The 21,875-nt window shown below is 52.3% G+C and overlaps 1 protein-coding gene across 2 annotated transcripts in view; it reads left to right on the top strand.

The window, feature by feature from the left end:
- The first annotated feature begins 891 nt into the window (after positions 1-891).
- Positions 892-21,875, top strand: part of LOC144674630 (alanine aminotransferase 2-like) — a 53,536-nt gene continuing 32,552 nt past the window's right edge. The window contains exons 1-5 of one of the 2 annotated variants that reach the window (XM_078535900.1): positions 892-1,017; positions 1,601-1,784; positions 13,214-13,303; positions 14,990-15,098; positions 18,118-18,251. In XM_078535900.1, the coding sequence (XP_078392026.1) occupies positions 1,635-1,784; positions 13,214-13,303; positions 14,990-15,098; positions 18,118-18,251 (483 nt within the window). In that variant the 5' untranslated portion in view covers positions 892-1,017; positions 1,601-1,634. Of the gene's footprint in view, positions 1,018-1,278; positions 1,785-13,213; positions 13,304-14,989; positions 15,099-18,117; positions 18,252-21,875 lie in introns of those variants that run through there. The other variant, XM_078535892.1, reaches the window with a different exon arrangement.

The following is a 21,875-nucleotide window of genomic DNA, read 5'->3' on the forward strand; positions in this document are numbered from 1 at the left end:
ATGTGATGAAATCTCCAGGAATATATTTAATCACAGTTGGCAACCCTACTTCTCTAGAGCAATTAGGGGCGGGTAATAAATGCCCACTTTGCCAGTGATGCCCACGTCCAATGAGCCAATCACAAGAGGACCAAAATCAGGACCTGCTGAGCTGGCTGCCAGGCTACTGCCCCTTTAAGATCTCAGAGTTGGCAGACAGGTTCCCCTTCAAAAGTCTCGGGGGGAGGGAATCATGGCCCTTTAAGAGCTCCCTTTAAAAGGGGGGCCTCAATTTATCTCATTAATTATAGTTTATGTATGTGTGTGTATATATATATATATATATTTATAACAGAGGCGGCCAGTGAGCTGCTTTTGCACAGAGCTAGGAGGAGATTAAATTAAACGTTTAATAAGGGACAGAATTGCTGGGAGCTGAGCCTGGGTTGGACAGGGAGGGGGGGTCTCTCTCACACACACACACTGGGTTGGACAGGGAGGGGGGGGTCTCTCTCACACACACACACTGGGTTGGACAGGGAGGGGGGGTCTCACACACACACACACACTGGGTTGGACAGGGAGGGGGGGGTCTCTCTCACACACACACACTGGGTTGGACAGGGAGGGGGGGTCTCTCACACACACACACTCACTGGGTTGGACAGGGAGGGGGGGGTCTCACACACACACACACACACACTGGGTTGGACAGGGAGGGGGGGGGGGTTCTCTCTGTGTCTGTCTCTCTGTGTCTCTCTCTCACACACACACAGACACACACACTCACTGCCCTGTCTGATCCATGGACGTTCCCCTGTATTTGCTGTTTTTCCCTCAGGCCCGGAGCTCTCCCAGTTGGGTGTGATTTCCACTAACCAATTAAAAAGTGCAGGGTTGCGGTCAGGATTCAGCCGAGACCCAGTTTTCTAGCCGGCCGGAGGGAGAGAGAGAGAGAGAGAGAGGGGGAGAGTGAGTGAGACATTCTGTGACTGGCATTCGTGTCTCCCAGCAATCCGACACTGTGGGGACCCAGAGGTGCGTAGCTCGGTATAAAGTATCCCCCCCCCCCACCCCCCCTTTACTCCCTGGGGACAGGAGGGGGAGTGGGAGTGGGAAGAGAGGAGTGTAGAGAAACTTTTTTAAACTTGTGATGCAACTTCAGAAAGTTGCATCTTTTGCGTTGGGAGTTTCGCCCAGTCAGTTTCCCGAGTCCTGTCTGTTTCTCCCTCTCTCTCCTGACGTGTCCTGTTTAAATCCGCAAACTCTGGACTTAGCTCAAGGTCCAGATGTTGAAACAGGGTCTTGTCAGTGACACAGCGACAGCCCCAAACGTTCAAACCCAGGTGGATCATTAAAACTTTCCCAATGAAATCGATAGTGAACTTTCTCCTCCCACACCCACTTTTGCCTTGTTTGGGTTGTGTAAGGGGGCAGGGGGTGGTTTGATCAGGATCCCTGCCCCTCTCCCTCCCTCCCTCTCTCCCTCCGCTATGCTCACTCTGCCTCTCTGCCCCGCTGTGCCACCTGGACTCCCGCTGCGCCGCTTTGCCTGGGCTCTGGCCAGGGTTCGGCGACCCGGCTGCGCTCCTGTGCTGAGCTCTGTCTGCCTCTCCCGCAGGGAGCTGACCGCCCCGAGGTCCGGCCTGGAGACCATGTCCGCAGCCGAGGTGAACGGGGCGGCCCGAGGGCGCCAGAAGGTGCTGACCCTGGACTCCATGAACCAGCAGATCAAGCAAGTGGAGTACGCGGTGAGGGGTCCCATCGTGCTGAGGGCCATGGAGATTGAGAAGGAGCTGCAACAGGTGGGTCACTCTCTTTAATACCTCCTCAGGGAGTCTTATTGCACCTTTCCTGTACACACACACTGGTTTGCGCACACTCCTGGTGGTTTGTGTATACGCAGAGCAGTTTCCACGGGCTCCAGGCGGTTTGTGTATACGCGGAGTAGTTTCCACGGGCTCCAGGCAGTTTGTGTATACGCGGAGCAGTTTACACAGGCTCCAGTCAGTTTGTGTATACGCGGAGCAGTTTACATAGGCTCCAGGCAGTTTGTGTATACGCGGAGCAGTTTCCACGGGCTCCAGGCAGTTTGTGTATATGCGGAGCAGTTTACATAGGCTCCAGCCAGTTTGTGTATACGCGGAGCAGTTTACATAGGCTCCAGGCAGTTTGTGTATACGCGGAGCAGTTTACATAGGCTCCAGGCAGTTTGTGTATACGCGGAGCAGTTTATATAGGCTCCAGCCAGTTTGTGTATACGCGGAGCAGTTTACATAGGCTCCAGGCAGTTTGTGTATATGCGGAGTAGTTTCCACGGGCTCCAGGCGGTTTGTGTATACGTGGAGCAGTTTCCACGGGCTCCAGGCGGTTTGTGTATACGCGGAGTAGTTTCCACGGGCTCCAGGCGGTTTGTGTATACGCAGAGCAGTTTCCACGGGCTCTAGGCGGTTTGTGTATACGCGGAGCAGTTTCCACGGGCTCCAGACGGTTTGCGTGTACACAGAGCGGTTTACACTGACTGGCTGAGTGACAGGAGACAGAGAAGTGGTTAATAGATGCTTTTCGGGCTGGAGGAAGGTTTGTAGTGGAGTTCCCCAGGGGTCAGTGTTGTGACTCTTCCTTTTCCTGATATATACAAATGACCTGGACCGTGGTGTACAGGGAACAATTTCAAAATTTGCAGATGATAAAACACTTGGAAGCATTGGGAACGGTGATGAGGACAGTGTAGAACTTCAAAAGGACATAGACAAGTTGGTGGAATAGGCAGAGAGGGACACAGAGAAATGTGACAGGATCATTTTGGAGGAAGAACATAGAGAGACAATATCAAATAAAGGATACAACTCTAAAATGGGTGCAGGAGCAGAGGGGCCTGGATGCAAATGTCTATAAATCATTGAAGGTGGCAGGACAGGTTGAGAGAGTAATTAATAAAGGTACAGTATCCTGGGCGTTATAAATAGGGGCATAGAGTACAAGAGCAAGGAACACCTTTGGTCTTCCCAGACCTCCCTGTCGCTTGCCATTTTAACACTCCACCCTGTTCTCTTGCCCACATGTCTGTCCTTGGCTTGCTGCATTGTTCCAGTGAAGCCCAACGCAAACTGGAGAAACAGCACCTCATCTTCCGACTAGGCACTTTACAGCCTTCCGGGCTGAATATTGAATTCAACAACTTTAGATCATGAACTCTCTCCTCCATTTTTACCCCTTTTTAAATCCAATTTTATTTATTTATTTTTTTGATTGTTTGTTTAAATCCTTTTTTCGTAATCTGTCCCCTGCCCCCACAGGTCAGTTTGTCACTTGTTTTATGTTTTACTTTCACTGTTCTGCTATTAACACATTCTGTTATCTTACTCTATTGCCACTATCAGTACCTCCTTTAGTTTTTACCACTCCTATTAACACTCCCTTTGTCTTGTGTCCATGAGGTGGGACGAGACTGGACTTTCAGTTAGTCCAAGTCCAAATGCAGCAAGACCTGGACAATATCCAGGCTTGGGCTGACAAGTGGCAAGTAACATTCGCACCACACAAGTGTCAGGCAATGACCATCTCCGACAAGAGAGAATCCAACCATCGCTCCTTGACATTCAATGGCATTACCATCACTGAATCCCCCACTACCAACATCCTGGGGGTTACCATTGACCAGAAACTGAACTGGGCCAGCCATATAAATACTGTGGCTACAAGAGCAGGTCAGAGGCTGGGAATCCTGCAATGAGTAACTCACCTCCTGACTCCCCAAATCCTGTCCAACATCTACAAGGCACAAGTCAGGAGTGTGGTGGAATACTCCCCACTTGCCTGGATGAGTGCAGCTCCCTCAACACTCAAGAAACTTGACACCGTCCAGGACAAAGCAGCCGCTTGATTGGCACCACATCCACAAACATTCACTCCCTCCACCACTGACACACAGTAGCAGCAGTGTGTGTACCATCTACAAGATGTGCTGCAGGAACTCACCAAGTCTCCATAGACAGCACCTTCCAAACCCACGGCCACTACCATCTAGAAGGATAAGGGCAGCAGACACATGGGAACCCCACCGCCTGTAAGTTCCCCTCAAAACCACTCACCATCCTGACCTGGAAATATATCGGCCATTCCTTCACTGTCGCTGGGTCAAAATCCTGGAACTCCCTCCCTAACAGCACTGTGGGTGTACCTACAGCACATGGGCTGCAGCGGTTCAAGAAGGCAGCTCACCACCACCTTCTCAAGGGGCAGTTAGGGATGGGCAATAAATGCTGGCCCAGCCAGCGATGCCCACACCCCGTGAATGAATGTTTAACAAGTTCTGGGTAGAGGGCACGTTGAGGTTAGAGAACACTTTGAGTTGCAGGGACTAATTTCAGAGAGTCGGCCTGGGTTGTAGCAGCAGAGGTCACTTCCCAGTATCAGTGGGATTTGTGGAGATTACCTGTATGCTGATAAAGGGAATGGGTGTGCGTGGACAGAATGTCCTATCAGCTCCTGTTTGATCAGCTGCTGAATAAAATACTTGGATATCAAGATATTAAAATATTCGCCAGCTTAACCGTTCATACCTGGATCTGCATCTGACACACTGTTCCCTGCAAGGCTATGGACCAGGTGCTGGAGAGTGGGATTAAAATAAGCGGCTAATTTTTATTCTTTTTTTTTGGCCGATACAGACATGATGGGCGGAATAGCCTCTTTCTGCTCCGTAACTTTTCTCTGGTTCTATGGTTCACTCTGTCCACCGCTGGAGAGCACAGTGGCAGCAGTGTAGAAATCCACCAAGTCCAGATCCCCAGTGTGAATCCAGACGGGATAGTCGACCGTGATGAGCATCACGTGTTCGTTCCTTGGGCAATGACTGGCTTGTTGGCAGGTGGCCACGAGTGGGGAAACCCTGTTGAATTTCTGACCTCCCGACCCCACGATTACTGACGTCAGTTGCAGAGAGTTGCAACATTGCTGATTCCCTCCCCAAGGTCCAAATAACACCTGGGCCTTTCTCACCTCCAGGACCCAGTACCAATGGGATCATCCTATGCATCAAACCTGGGGCTCTCTTGGTGTGCATGGTCCCTGCTGCCAATATGATAAACGTCAACAGTTTTCAATTATAAAGGGTAAAATGAGAACACTGCATGTTCTAAAAGATTGGATTCCCCCCTCTCCTCCCCCAATCTCCTTCCAGCTATGGCTCCTCTCCGCCCTGGACCTCTCTGAACTTGACCATAATAATCTGCACATTTGGACCGCATTATCTCCAGTCAATAGGGAGGCCTAAATCCCTGACACTTAAACCACTCTGTAACCACAGGAACACACTGTCTGACAGTGGACGTGGGTTACCCACTATATGTCCGAAATTCTCAAACCTTTTTGGCTGAAGGCCCCCTTTTTAAATGGATAGTTAATTTCTAAATTAAAACATTATATAACACCCATGATGAAGAGTGTGTTTTAATAATGTCTTTAAGAAAATTGGTATTTACTCGATGGGCTGCACCTCCTCCCCCTCTCCGCTCGGTCTCTGGCTGCCCTCGGACACTGCCTGCTGCACCCCCCACCCCCGCCACTCAGTGACAGTGCCCTGGACAGAGACCCTTCCTGAAAGGAGATTAATGAACCAGTTGGGTGGTTGTGACAATGCAGCAGCTTTGGGCCCCGTATCTCAGGAAGGATGTGCTGGCCCTGGAGAGGGTCCAGAGGAAGTTCACGAGAATGATCCCAGGAATGAAAGGCTTAACATATGAGGAACGTTTGAGGACTCTGGAGGCAGTGCCTTGACTCAGCAACGCTGAGCAACATGGGTGTCGCCTGGAGTCCAGTTTTCAGGAATAGGTTCAAAGTAACAGTTCCTAGAAATTGAAAGGGCACCTCATTGTAATAGGTGGTCCGTTCACCAAATGTAGCATACTAATTAGGGGGCGGTCTATTACTGATCAAATGAACATCTTCCACGGAACCATTAACTATATAACCCCAAAATTCATTGTAAATACCTCAACGCAAAACCGAACCTTTAGATTCGTAAGATTCTGGCAGGCTGACTTCACATCTGTTCTGGATCCAGCGAATCTCACATTCTCAGGGATTGAGGTAATCGCACTGTGACCTTTGATGGCATCCTTGCGTTTGAGGACTCTGGGTCTATACTCGATGGAGTTTAGAAGGATGAGGGGGGATCTGATTGAAACTTACAGAATACTGAAAGGCCTGGATAGAGTGGACGTGGGGAAGATGTTTCCATTAGTAGGAGAGACTAGGACCCGAGGGCACAGCCTCAGAGTAAAGGGAAGACCTTTTAGAACAGAGATGAGGAGAAACTTCTTTAGCCAGAGAGTGGTGAATCTATGGAATTCATTGCCACAGAAGGCTGTGGAGGCCAGGTCATTGAGTGTATTTAAGACCGAGATAGATAGGTTCTTGATTGGTAAGGGGATCAAAGGTTACGGGGAGAAGGCGGGAGAATGGGGTTGAGAAACTTATCAGACATGATTGAATGATGGAGCAGACTCGATGGGCCAAATGGCCTAATTTCTGCTCCTATGTCTTATGATCTTATGGTCACAGTGAGATTTCAGCTGACACTCCCTGGATTATTAGCCCAGTAACTAACTGCTGAGCACAGCATCTATCAGCAGTCGAAGGGTTAAAGAGTTTGGGCTTTGTCCACAGGCGCACAGATTACAACTATTTGTCAAAGGAGCAGGTTGAATGGATTCATTTCTCTCCTCTGCACTGAGATATGAACCATGTCCCTCCACACCTCCCCCTGCCCCCCTCAACCCCACCGCACCCCTCAACCCCCCCGCCCCCAGCAATCCTGCCTGGACAGGAGGACCTACACCTGTGGATTAAGAGCTGGGAGGGTGGGTTCATGACGCCAGCCCCAATTCACCTAGTTACTTGGGGCACCTTCAATCCCGATTCCTCTCCCAGCTCCCTTGCTGGGGACACAGTGGTTGTGGTGCAGTCAGCAGCTGACTCTGCCCTCACTCATTCAACCACTCTGGAGATTTCCTTCCTCGGACGCTAATTCCAAGAAAACAATTTCCTGCTCAATCCGACAAAACTCTTTCAAAGCCAAGTGGAAAACAGAATCATGTGCAGCGAGTGCTGGCACTGTTTGTTGGAAAGGGTTTGTCCTGTCTCCAACACTCTGTGCTGGAGTCTGATGTTCCCCTGTTGGGGGTACAGGGCCAGGGGGTAGTGGCGTGCCTCATGTACCTGCCCTGACACCATGTCTCAGTTGTGGCCGGGTCCTGGCTAGTGTCCTCACACGTCTGTGTCCATCAGAGGGGTGAATGCCAACCTTTCCAAAACAAAGGACTTTTTCATAATACCTGTGACCATCTAAGGATATCCTGAAGCTCTTTATAGCCAATAAAATACGGTTTTGAAGTGTAGTCATTGTTGTCGTGTTTCCTGGCAGCCAGTTTATTACACAGCAGGATCCCACAACAACAAGGTGCTAAGTGACATTATTTGTTTTGGTGATGTTGACCAGGAGACCTGGGAGAGCTCCCCTGCCCTTCTTCAAAGAGTAACTCAGGCCCGACAGGGCCTCAGCTTAATGTTTCATACAGAAGAGATCACCTCTCACACTGAGGCACCCCCTCAGTGCCCACCCTCTGCGTGGGAGATGCCCCCTCAGCACCCACCCTCCATGTGCCTCAAAGGGCCAAAACAGCCCCTCCACCCCAACCCCAGAAACCCACTACCAAGATTTCCTTGGCAGTTGACTAACATGGAAGGTATGCTGTCGGGCGTGGGAAATGCCCTTTACCTGGGCCTTGAAGTGACTCAATGGGCCCCCTGGTGGGTGGCTGAGACTCTGAGGTGGTTGCTGCTGCTGCTGATATGCCATGGGGCAGGAAAACATTGGGCTCCCACATTGTACCCCTGGTATTCTCCAATTTCCCATCCTCTCTCTCTCTTTCTCTGTGGCTCTGCTCTCTCTCTCTCTCTCTCTGTGGCTCTCCACTCTCTCTCTCTCTGTGGCTCTCCTCTCTCTCTCTCTCCTTCTCTCCTCCCCCCCTCTCTCCTCCCCGCGCCCCCCCCCGCCTCTCTCTCTCCCTCTCTCTCTCTCTCTCTCTGTGGCTCTCCTCTCTCTCTCTCTCTCTTTCTCTTCTCCCCCCCTCTCTCCCTCTCTCTCTCTGTGGCTCTCCCTCTCTCTCTCTCTCTCTGCCCTCATTTATTCTCCCCGTGTTTCCTGAGCTGAATCTGGATCTGGAATGTGTCTGCTTGCAAGTGCCATAGGTGTGTGTGTGTGTGTGTGTGTGATATCTGGGCACCATCAGCTCAGCCTCCCCTCCCCGCTGACCACTATTTCACAGATTATTTTTCAATGATTAATTTTCAGAGATGCATTTTTGTGGCCTCCCAGCACACTGAGCCTGTGGTTTCCAATCAGCCCCACTCTCCAGCGTAGGCCTGAAATTGTTGCTTCAGTTGCCGTTGTGGCCGATTATGAAACGATGTCCATTGCTATGGGGACCCTTTGTTCAGAGCGGTGAGAGCTTATTTAGAACCAGGTTCGAATCGCGAGTCATCAGCTTCCAACGTGTTAATAAGTTAACTGCATTCCTGTATAGTTCATACCAGGAAAGTGATATTGCACAATTGTTGGTCTTGTCAGTGTAACCTGGACCCAGCCAGGGTGGGGGCTGTTGACTTGCCTGAGGTGTAAGTGCCTCTCCCAGCTCTTATTACCTGCTACATTTTGCAAACTTACCTTGACACAAGTGCTGCGGCAAAGCCCCTGAGCTGTTGTTTCAGTCTCGGTGTGCTGGGCTGAATGTTAAAGACATTATCAGTTGAAGGCTCCAGTATTTGATTGTCCAGGCCCATGTGTGAGCCTGTATCTCACCAGGAATCAGTCATTCACCGTGAGTGCCAGAAACCATCGCTGGCTCTGCCTCCACACTGCTGGCCCCACTGACCACAAAGCAACATTTGACCCGCTCCAGGTTGAAGATGCCAAGGTTTGCCTATGAGCTGACCGTCCTTAGTAGTCCCTGTTATCTCTCACTCTCCATCTGAAATAACCTGGGTTAATATCAGTCCGGGGACGGAGGATTGCCCTATGAAGAAGGATTAAATCAACCGGGCTTTGCATATTCTGGAGTTTAGAAGAATGAGAGGTGACCTCATTCAAACATACAAAACTCTCACAGGGCTCAACAGAGTAAATGCAGGAAGAACGTTTCTCCTGGTGGGTTTTGCGGGGTTTTGGTGGGGGGGTGGGGTGGGGGGTGGTCTCAAACCAGGGGACACAGTCTCAGAATAAGGGGCAGGTCATTTAGGACTGAGAGGCAGAGGGATTTCTTCACTCAGAGGGTGGTGAATCTTTGGAACTCCCCGCTCCAGAGACTCAGTCATTCAACATGTTCGAGACTGGATATGGAAAGATTTTAAACATATTTAAAAACATCAAGGGATAAGGGGATAAAGCAGGGAAATGGTGTTGAAGTTGAGGATCAGCCATGCTCCCATTGAATGGCGGAACAGGCTTGAAGGGCCGAATGGCCTATTTCTCATGTAACTCCAGCTTTAACATTGATTCCTCCCTGTGATTCACATAAAGTTGTTTCACTTTAAAGTCGCAATGTCCAGGAAAGCAACCACAACTTAAAACAAGGACGTATTGTACAGAATAAAGGTTTCCACCTCTGGGGACCCACCATACAATGTGGCTGACTGTCCTTTATAGCTTCTTTATTACCTATCTGTTGGGTAAGGATAGCAACACATTCAGTTTGTTTTCAGAAAGAATTTGTATATCTCCGGCGCTCTTCACAAACTCGGGACCTCCCAGAGTGCTTCACATCCAATCAATATTTTGAGGTGTAGTAACTGTTTTACCAAACACTGCAACCAATTCATGATCAGCAAGATCCCACCGACCACAATCTGACAATGAACAGGCCGCCTGCTTTACTGATGCTGGTTAGGGGATAAATAATGGCCCCTGGTCACAAGGAAGAACACCCAACGCTCTTCTTTCAAATAGAGGGCAGAGAACCTGGTTTTACTGTCACATTTAACAAACAAGCCATCCGACAGTGCAGCACTCCCTCAGTAATGACCCTCCGACAGTGCAGCACTCCCTCAGTACTGACCCTCCGACAGTGCAGCACTCCCTCAGTACTGACCCTCTGACAGTGCGACAATCCCTCAGTACTGACCCTCTGACAGTGCAGCACTCCCTCAGTACTGACCCTCTGACAGTGCAGCACTCCCTCAGTACTGACCCTCCGACAGTTCGGCATTCCTTCAGTACTGACCCTCTGACAGTGCGGCTCTCCCTCAGTACTGACCCTCTGACAGTGCGGCTCTCCCTCAGTACTGACCCTCTGACAGTGTGGCGCTCCCTCAGTACTGACCCTCTGACAGTGCGGCGCTCCCTCATTACTGACCCTTTGACAGTGCGGCGCTCCCTCAGTACTGACCCTCTGACAGTGCTGCACTCCCTCAGTACTGACCCTCTGACAGTGCAGCACTCCCTCAGTACTGACCCTCCGACAGTACGGCACTCCCTCAGTACTGACCCTCTGACAGTACGGCACTCCCTCGGCACTGACCCTCCGACAGCGCTAAACACTCTGTCCAGTCACATGCTGACATGCACGCACGCACTCACAGATAGACCTGCGCGCAGAGAGAGACAATAGTTCAGGTAGCTGAGGTGGTGGTGGGCGAGCATTTTAGTGATAGTGACCACAACATGGTACAGTTTAAGTTTGTTATGGACAAAGAAATAGACAAGTTGCAAAAAAATGTTTTGGATTAGGGGAGAGTGGATTTTAGTAAAATAAGGCAGGATCTGGCCAAGGTAGACTGGGAACAGCTACTTGTGGGGAAATCTACAGAGGAACAGTGGGGGGTGTTCAAAAAGGAAATGGGGAAGGTACAGACTCAACATGTTCCCTCTAGGGTGATAGGAAGGAGTAACAAGCCCAGAGAACCATGGATGACCAGAGATATTCAGGTTACGATGAGAAGGAAAAGCGAGGCTTTTAGCAGGTACAAGGGAAGCAAATCAGCAGAGGCATTAGTGGAGCACAGACAATGCAGGGTGGAGCTTAAGAAAGCAATTAGGAGAGCAAAGAGGGGATATGAGAAAGCTCTGGCTGGTAAAAGTAGGGAAAATCCCAAGATATTCGATAAGTATATCAATGGGAAGAGGATAACCAGGGAAAGAATAGGGCCCATTAGGGACCAAAGGGGCAATCGATGGGTGGAGCCAGAGGACATCTCTAGAGTGTTGAACGAATACTTCACGTCCGTCTTCACCCAAGAGAATGAGGATGAAGGTATGGAACTCGGGGAGAGAGACTGTGAGGTTCTTGAGCAAATTGATTTCGGGAGTGACAAGGTATTGGAGGTGTTGGCAGGTTTAAAAGTGGACAAATCTCCAGGTCTGGGTGATTTGTGTCCCAGACTGCTGAGGGAGGCAAGGGAGGAGATCACAGGGGCTCTGACCCAAATTTTTAATTCCTCTCTGGCCACAGGGGAGGTGCCAGAGGACTGGAGAGCAGCTAATGTGGTTCCGCTATTTAAGAAGGGTTGTAGAGATAAGCCAGGGAACTACAGGCCAGTGAGTCTCACGTCAGTGGTAGGGAAACTATTGGAGAAATTTCTGATGGAGAGAATCTATTTCCACTTGGAGAGGCAAGGTTTGATCAGGGATAGTCAGCATGGCTTTGTCAGAGGGAGGTCATGCCTAACAAATTTGATTGGATTTTTTGAGGTGACCAGGTGTGTAGATGAGGGTAGTGCAGTTGATGTAGTTTATATGGATTTCAGCAAAGCCTTTGACAAGGTCCCACATGGGAGACTTATAAAAATGGCAAATGCACATGGGATACAGGGTAATTTGATAAGGTGGATTCAAAATTGGCTTAGTTGTAGGAGACAGAGGGTGATGATAGAAGGATGCTTTAGTGACTGGAAGCCAGTGTCCAGTGGCGTACCACAGGGATCTGTGCTGGGTCCCCTATTATTCGTCATTTATATAAACGACATAGATGACTATGTGGGGGTAGGATTATTAAGTTTGTGGATGACACAAAGATTGGCCGGGTAGTTAACAGTGAGGTTGAGTGTCTTGGGCTACAGGAAGATAGATATAGACGGGATGGTCAAATGGGAAGATAAGTGGCAGATGGAATTTAACCCTGAAAAGTGTGAGGTGATACACTTTGGAAGGAGTAATTTGACAAGGAAGTATTCAATGAACGGCATGACACTAGGAAGTTCTGAGGAACAAAGGGACCTTGGCGTGTGTGTCCATAGATCTCTGAAGGCAGAGGGGCATGTTAGTGGGGTAGTAAAAAAGGAATATGGGACACTTGCCTTTATCAATTGAGGCATAGATTACAAAAGTAGGGAGGTCATGTTGGAGTTGTATAGAACCTTGGTGAGGCCACAGCTGGAGTACTGTGTGCAGTTCTGGTCGCCACATTATAGGAAGGATGTGATTGCACTGGAGGGGATGCAGAGGAGATTCACCAGGATGTTGCCTGGGATGAAACATTTAAGTTATGAAGAGAGGTTGGATAGAATTGGGTTGTTTTCATTGGAGCAGAGAAGACTGAGGGGCGACCTGATCGAGGTGTACAAGATTATGAGGGGCATGGTCAGGGTGGATAGGGAGCAGCTGTTCCCCTTAGTTGAAGGGTCAGTCACGAGGGGACACAAGTTCAAGGTGAGGGTCAGGAGGTTTAGGGGGGATGTGAGGAAAAACTTTTTTACCCAGAGGGTGGTGACGGTCTGGAATGCACTGCCTGGGAGGGTGGTGGAGGCGGGTTGCCTCACATCCTTTAAAAAGTACCTGGGTGAGCACTTGGCACATTATAACATTCAAGGCTATGGGCCAAGTGCTGGTAAATGGGATTAGGTCGGTAGGTCAGGTGTTTCTCACGTGTTGGTGCAGACTCGATGGGCCGAAGGGCCTCTCCTGCACTGTGATTCTATGATTCTGTAAAGACCTGTGCAAGTGGAGAGTATTCCATCACATTCCTGTGCCTTGTCGATGGTGGACAGGGTTTGGGGAATCGGGAGGTGAGTTACTCAGTGCTGAATACTCTGAGTTATTTGCCAGATATTGGTTCACGGTGTCTAGTGTATCAAATGCGTTACAAGGGATTGAGACACACAAAGATTTTCTGATGTGAGATCTCTCTCTCTCTCTCTCTCTCTCTCTGAACCTCTCTCTCCCTCTCTCTCCCCCTAGGGTGTAAGCAAACCCTTCTCTGAGGTTATCAAAGCGAATATTGGAGATGCACATGCTATGGGACAGAAGCCAATTACCTTCATCCGACAGGTATATTATGTTTTATTGTGGGTTGGGATTGATTCGGGAGCTGAAAGTTGCTAGTGTTTGCGTGTAACCCAGAAGAGAATGTTAACACAGCTGAACTCTGTGTATTTTCCATTGTTGGTTTATTTTCCCACGCAAGTCTCTATACTGAGTGGTTCCTTTGACCTGGCACGAGCTGATTCTCACTGCGTTCCATCTGACGTTCTTGGCAGGATCTTTATGTTCATCGTGTGCACTGCTCTGACACTAATTCAGAAACTTGGTGTGCACTTGGTGTTAAAATGCAGACTTAACCTCCCAGTGGGAGATCAGCAGTTGAAATGTAGTTGGATTTACCTGCTGGGAACTTGCCTGCACTCCACTGTCGTCCAGCTGGGTGGGACCTGCTCTCACCTGGTCCCACTCTCACCGATCTAATCATAGCCGGAGAATCACTTGCAGTGGCCTCTCTTCCTGCTCCTGGACTGTTACCCCTGGTGCTCCCCAAGAATCAATGCTTGGCTCCCTCCTACACGCTGCCCCATCAGTGAGATCATCTTAAAGCACAGCGTTCGTTTCCACTTGTACACTGACGACACCCAGCTCTACCTCACCAGCATCTCCCTCTCGACCATTCCACTCTCACTACATTATCCAATAGCTTATCCCACATCCCATACTGAATGAGCAGAAAGTTCCTCCCATTTAAATATATAGATTGACAGCAGCTAACTATTGGAAAGACTGAAGCCATTGCCTTTGATCCCTGCCACAACCTGCATTTCCTAAACACTAACTCCATTCCTCTCCCTGGTCTGAGATCGAAGCTTGGTGTAACATTTGACTCCGAGGTAGCTTCCGATCACATTCACCATCCAGACCCCTTATTTCCACCTTTGTAACATCTTCTCTTTATTCTTTCCTGGGATGTGGGGTGTCGCTGGCAAGGCCAGCATTTGTTGTCCAACCCTAATTGCCCTTTGAACTGAATGACTTGTTGGGCTTGTTCAGAGGGGGCAGTTCAGAGTCAACCACGTTGCTGTGGGTCTGGAGTCACATGTAGGCCAGACCAGGTAAGGACGGCAGATTTCCTTCCCTAAAGGGCATTAGTGACCCAGATGGGTTTTTACAACAATCGATGATAGTTCCCTGGTCACCGTTACTGAGACTAGCTTTTCAACTCCAGATTTGCAGCTGAAACCCTCATTCATGTATTTGTTCCACCTCCACACCCGACTATTCCAACACACTCCTGGCTGCTCTCCCACGCTCTGCCCTCTGCCCATGCCCTAACTCGCACCAAGTTAAGCACTATCAGCCCTGTACCCGTTGGCCAATTGGCCCCCCTCCCCCCCTTTCAAATCCACCCATGGCCTCGCCCCCTCCCTATCTCTGTAATCTCCTCCAGCTCCCCACAACCCTCCGAGATCTCTGCGCTCCTCAGACCCTTCGCTTTGTCGTTCTCCCCACCCTTCCCCGTTCCACTTGCTCCAAACCGATCACATTCCCCCACCACTGCTCCGATGGAAGACCACCGGCCTGGAACATTGGACCCTGCTTCCCTCTCCACAGACCCTGCCAGAGCTGCTGAGTATCTCCAACGTTTTCTGCTTTTATCTCAGATTCCCAGCACCTGCAGTGATTTGCTTTCTGTAAAACACATGTTCTTGTTGTCCTGGTTACTGCATTAATGGCCCATCTGTCTCCCAGGTCCTGGCGATCTGCACATTCCCCAACCTCCTGTATGATCACACGGTGCCAGAGGACGCCAGAAAGCGGGCAAAGATAATCTTAGACGCGTGTGGGGGAAAGTCTTTCGGTAAGATCAGTTTCCAGTTAACAGCAGGACTTTAACACCTCGTTCCCTATGGTCAAAGGCAGAGGTGAGAGTGCCGGGAATTAGAGACCATTGTCTAAACTTCTGCTTTCGCAGGTTGAAATTGGCTTTCCTAACATTCAACTGCAGCAGGAAGATATAAGATATAAGATGCACTTGGCTGAACACAGAGCCAAAGCTTTTACTGTAAATGCAAAAGATGTGAAATTGGGAAATGAGCAACAGCATAAAACCATTTCCAAATCTACCACATTGTCGCCTTGTTCCCCTATTCGAGTCTCTCAGCCTCACTCTTACCCCATTGCTCTCCTTACCTCACACCCTCTCACTTCCCCTTATGTCCTCGGCACTCACTCAAAATCCCAAGTCACAGCCTTTTCCCCTCGTTCTGTTCACCCCCACCCCCCCCCACTCACTCTCCACTTTCTCTGTCAATCTGTCTTAGCTCATCTCCCTTGTTCCTTCCCTCCCCCCATCCTTTTACCCTCCTCTCTTTCTCCCACCCTCTCCCTCTCTTTCTACATTTTTACCATTTCCTTTTAGGGCTCTCTCTCTCTCTCTCCACCTCATGAACTGGTCTTTGTGAGTTGGGATGTGCTGGGTGGGGGGTGAGTGTCACTTGGGAAAGGTCTCCTCACCTTATGCCCGGGTCTGTCGCAGATTCATTAAGAGGGATTGGTTGCTGATTTCTCAGTAACTCTATTGTCCTCATATCAAGTGACCAGGGTAGCAGAGGCCAGAGTAGATGGAAGATGGCCTGTCTTCACCAGCGACCCCTATGTTCTGGAGAAGGGAAGGACTGAGGGGATATGGGTAGGGAAATGGCAAGTAGGGATTGACCTATTCTTGTCCTAAAAATGTTTTTTAAAAAAATAAAGAAGCTGGGATTGTTCTCCTTAGAGCAGAGCAGGTTAAGAGGAGATTTAATACACGTGTTTGAAATCATGAGGGGGTTTCGATAGAGTAAATAAGGAGAAACTGTTTCCCAGTGTCAGGAGGGTCGGTAACCAGAGGGACGCAGATTGAAGAGAATCGGGAAAAGAATCAGAAATGAAATGAGGAAGTTTTGTTTTACACACAGCGAGTTGTTGTGATCTGGAAGGCGCTGCCTGAAAGGGCGGTGAAAGCAGATTCAATAATAACTTCCAAAAGGGAATTGGAGAAATACTTGAAGGGGAGATTTTTTACAGGGATATAGGGGAAAGAGCAAGGGGGTAATGGGACAAATTGGATCACTCTTTCAAAGGGCCAGCACAGGTAATATAGGCCGAATGGCCTCCTGCTGTGGTGTATGATTCTGATAGTTATGTTAAAGTGAAGATGGTTCAGAATAGTGGCAGGGACGTGGGTGGGATCAAAGGAAGAGCTCGAATCTATTAAACCCGGACAAAATGGAAAATGGACCTTGCAGCAAATTGGACCTGGGTGGAAAGCGGCGAGGGTTTGGAGGAATAGGTGGGGCAAGGATCAATGTTTCTCGAGTTCTCTGCACATAGGCAGGTCCAACCCGCAGCGCCGCGATCTCCACCATGGGTAGGGCAAGGAGGCAGGTCCCGGATCCATCCCAGTGGAGACGTGAATCCAACCCCACCCTGTCAGCACCAACCCGGTCCCCGCTGGCCATTCAACCGACTGGGGCACTGTCCCCCCACCCCAACCGGGGCACTGTCCCCCCACCCCAACTGGGGCACTGTCCCCCCACCCCAACTGGGGCACTGTCCCCCCACCCCCACCCACCCCAACCGGGGCACTGTCCCCCCCCACCCACCCCAACCGGGGCACTGCCCCCCCCCACCCACCCCAACTGGGGCACTGTCCCCCCCCACCCACCCCAACCGGGGCACTGCCCCCCCCCACCCACCCCAACTGGGGCACTGTCCCCCCCCCACCCACCCCAACTGGGGCACTGTCCCCCCCCACCCACCCCAACCGGGGCACTGCCCCCCCCCACCCACCCCAACTGGGGCACTGTCCCCCCCCACCCACCCCAACCGGGGCACTGCCCCCCCCCACCCACCCCAACTGGGGCACTGTCCCCCCCCCACCCACCCCAACCGGGGCACTGTCCCCCCCACCCACCCCAACTGGGGCACTGTCCCCCCACCCCCACCCCAACCGGGGCACTGTCCCCCCACCCCCACCCACCCCAACCGGGGCACTGCCCCCCCCCACCCACCCCAACTGGGGCACTGTCCCCCCCCCACCCACCCCAACCGGGGCACTGTCCCCCCCCACCCACCCCAACTGGGGCACTGTCCCCCCACCCCCACCCACCCCAACCGGGGCACTGTCCCCCCACCCCCACCCACCCCAACCGGGGCACTGCCCCCCCCCACCCACCCCAACTGGGGCACTGTCCCCCCCCCACCCACCCCAACCGGGGCACTGTCCCCCCCCACCCACCCCAACTGGGGCACTGTCCCCCCACCCCCACCCACCCCAACCGGGGCACTGTCCCCCCCCACCCACCCCAACCGGGGCACTGTCCCCCCACCCCAACTGGGGCACTGTCCCCCCACCCCCCCACCAACTGGGGCACTGTCCCCCCCACCCCCACCCACCCCAACTGGGGCACTGTCCCCTCCCACCCACCCCCATAAGGAGCCCGAGTTGCTGTGGCAAAATACTCTTTTTTCCATGCGTGTTGTAGCCTGGAGCTACGGAGGGTAATGGGAGAGACTCCAGTTCCTCCCCATGACATGGCCGGTGTGTGTTGGAAGGATTTGCAGGTTGATACTCAGTCTGTTTGGCCACGGTACAAACGCACCCTCCTTGGCCTATCAAGTCCTGGAGCGGGACTGGAACCTGGAGCTCCTGGTTCGAGAGGCCGGGACACTACCCACTGAATCATCAGGAACGAGTGTCCCTTTGCTTCCGTCGATAGCAGCCCGGGAGTGTGGCCGGGTTCCTCGCGTCGTAGCTGTGCTAGAATCTGGCTGCACTTTCGGTGTTGAGTTCAGCCTCGTTCGACACTCACGGTGGAACCAATGTCTCCATCCAGGTGCCTACACTGCCAGCCAGGGCCTGGAGTGTGTCCGACACAGTGTGGCCAAGTACATCAAGAGCCGAGATGGAGGCATCCCCTCGGACCCCAACAACATCTTCCTCTCGACCGGAGCCAGCGATGCCATTGTGGTGAGTGCGGGTCCATTGCTCATGTCCCACAGAGCTCGGTGCACGTTGGAAGTACTTTCTGAGGTGTGGCCACTGTTGTAACGTAAGAAGTACAGCGACCAATATGTGCACAGCAAGATCCCACAAAGAACAATTTGATGATGACTGGGTCATCCGTTTTTCTGATGTTGGTTGAGGGAAGAATATTGGCCAGGACACTGGGAATAACTCGCCTACTCTTCAAAACAGTCTCATGGGATCTTTTAAACCAACTCCGAGCAGCTGGGGCCTCAGTTTAACACCTAACCTGAAAGGTAGCACCTATGACAGTGCAGCACTCCCTCAGTACTGACCCTCTGACAGTGCAGCACTCCCTCAGTACTGACCCTCCGACAGTGCGGCACTCCCTCAGTACTGACCCTCTGACAGCGCAGCACTCCCTCAGTACTGACCCTCTGACAGTGCAGCACTCCCTCAGTACTGACCCTCTGACAGTGCAGCACTCCCTCAGTACTGACCCTCTGACAGTGCAGCACTCCCTCAGTACTGACCCTCTGACAGTGCAGCACTCCCTCAGTACTGACCCTCTGACAGTGCAGCACTCCCTCAGTACTGACCCTCTGACAGTGCAGCACTCCCTCAGTACTGACCCTCTGACAGTGCAGCGCTCCCTCAGTACTGACCCTCTGACAGTGCAGCGCTCCCTCAGTACTGACCCTCTGACAGTGCAGCGCTCCCTCAGTACTGACCCTCTGACAGTGCAGCGCTCCCTCAGTACTGACCCTCCGACAGTGCAGCACTCCCTCAGTACTGACCCTCTGACAGTGCAGCACTCCCTCAGTACTGACCCTCTGACAGTGCGGCACTCCCTCAGTCCTGACCATCCGACAGTGCAGCACTCCCTCAGTACTGACCCTCTGACAGTGCAGCACTCCCTCAGTACTGACCTCCGACAGTGCAGCACTCCCTCAGTACTGACCCTCTGACAGTGCAGCACTCCCTCAGTACTGACCCTCTGACAGTGCAGCACTCCCTCAGTACTGACCCTCTGACAGTGCAGCACTCCCTCAGTACTGACCCTCTGACAGTGCAGCACTCCCTCAGTCCTGACCCTCTGACAGTGCAGCACTCCCTCAGTACTGACCCTCCGACAGTGCAGCACTCCCTCAGTACTGACCCTCCGACAGTGCAGCACTCCCTCAGTACTGACTCTCTGACAGTGCAGCACTCCCTCAGTACTGACCCTCCGACAGTGCAGCACTCCCTCAGTACTGACCCTCTGACAGTGCAACACTCCCTCAGTACTGACCCTCTGACAGTGCAGCACTCCCTCAGTACTGACCCTCTGACAGTGCAACACTCCCTCAGTACTGACCCTCTGACAGTGCAGCACTCCCTCAGTACTGACCCTCTGACAGTGCAGCACTCCCTCAGTACTGACCCTCCGACAGTGCAGCACTCCCTCAGTACTGACCCTCTGACAGTGCAACACTCCCTCAGTACTGACCCTCTGACAGTGCAGCACTCCCTCAGTACTGACCCTCCGACAATGCAGCACTCCCTCAGCACTGACCCTCTGACAGTGCAGCACTCCCTCAGTACTGACCCTCTGACAGTGCAGCGCTCCCTCAGTACTGACCCTCCGACAGTGCAGCACTCCCTCAGTACTGACCCTCCGACAGTGCAGCACTCCCTCAGTACTGACCCTCTGACAGTGCAGCACTCCCTCAGTACTGACCCTCTGACAGTGCAGCGCTCCCTCAGTACTGACCCTCCGACAGTGCAGCACTCCCTCAGTACTGACCCTCCGACAGTGCAGCACTCCCTCAGTACTGACCCTCTGACAGTGCAGCGCTCCCTCAGTACTGACCCTCTGACAGTGCAGCACTCCCTCAATACTGACCCTCTGACAGTGCGGCACTCCCTCAGTACTGACCCTCTGACAGTGCAGCACTCCCTCAGTACTGACCCTCTGACAGTGCAGCACTCCCTCAGTACTGACCCTCTGACAGTGCAGCGCTCCCTCAGTACTGACCCTCCGACAGTGCAGCACTCCCTCAGTACTGACCCTCTGACAGTGCAGCACTCCCTCAGTACTGACCCTCTGACAGTGCAGCGCTCCCTCAGTACTGACCCTCTGACAGTGCAGCACTCCCTCAATACTGACCCTCTGACAGTGCGGCACTCCCTCAGTACTGACCCTCTGACAGTGCGGCACTCCCTCAGTACTGACCCTCTGACAGTGCAGCACTCCCTCAGTACTGACCATCTGACAGTGCGGGGCTCCCTCAGTACTGACCCTCCGACAGTGCAGCACTCCCTCAGTACTGACCCTCTGACAGTGCGGGGCTCCCTCAGTACTGACCCTCCGACAGTGCAGCACTCCCTCAGTCCTGACCCTCTGACAGTGCGGCACTCCCTCAGTACTGACCCTCTGACAGTGCAGCACTCCCTCAGTACTGACCCTCTGACAGTGCAGCACTCCCTCAGTACTGACCCTCTGACAGTGCAGCACTCCCTCAGTACTGACCCTCTGACAGTGCAGCACTCCCTCAGTACTGACCCTCTGACAGTGCAGCACTCCCTCAGTACTGACCCTCTGACAGTGCAGCACTCCCTCAGCACTGACCCTCTGACAGTGCGGCACTCCCTCAGTACTGACCCTCTGACAGTGCGGCACTCCCTCAGTACTGACCCTCCGACAGTGCAGCACTCCCTCAGTATTGACCCTCTGACAGTGCGGCACTCCCTCAGTACTGACCCTCTGACAGTGCAGCACTGCCTCAGTACTGACCCTCTGACAGTGCAGCACTGCCTCAGTACTGACCCTCTGACAGTGCAGCACTCCCTCAGTACTGACCCTCTGACAGTGCAGCATTCCCTCAGTACTGACCCTCTGACAGTGCAGCATTCCCTCAGTACTGACCCTCTGACAGTGCAGCACTCCCTCAGTACTGAACCTCTGACAGTGCAGCACTCCCTCAGTACTGACCCTCTGACAGTGCAGCACTCCCTCAGTACTGACCCTCTGACAGTGCGGGGCTCCCTCAGTACTGACCCTCCGACAGTGCAGCACTCCCTCAGTACTGACCCTCTGACAGTGCGGGGCTCCCTCAGTACTGACCCTCCGACAGTGCAGCACTCCATCAGTCCTGACCCTCTGACAGTGCTGCACTCCCTCAGTACTGACCCTCTGACAGTACGGCACTCCCTCAGTACTGACCCTCTGACAGTGCGGCACTCCCTCAGTACTGACCCTCTGACAGTGCAGCACTCCCTCAGTACTGACCCTCCCTCAGTGCAGCACTCCCTCAGTACTGACCATCCGACAGTGCGGCACTCCCTCAGTACTGACCCTCTGACAGTGCAGCACTCCCTCAGTACTGACCCTCTGACAGTGCGGCACTCCCTCAGTACTGACCCTCTGACAGTGCAGCACTCCCTCAGTACTGACCCTCCGACAGTGCAGCACTCCCTCAGTACTGACCCTCTGACAGTGCAGCACTCCCTCAGTACTGACCCTCTGACAGTGCAGCACTCCCTCAGTACTGACCCTCTGACAGTGCGGCACTCCCTCAGTACTGAACCTTTGACAACGCAGGCACTCCCTCAGTACTGAACCTTCGACAGCGCGGCACTCCCTCA

This window comes from Cetorhinus maximus, chromosome 3 (genome assembly GCF_964194155.1).
Source record: "Cetorhinus maximus chromosome 3, sCetMax3.hap1.1, whole genome shotgun sequence".
In the NCBI taxonomy this organism is placed as follows: Eukaryota; Metazoa; Chordata; class Chondrichthyes; order Lamniformes; family Cetorhinidae; genus Cetorhinus; species Cetorhinus maximus.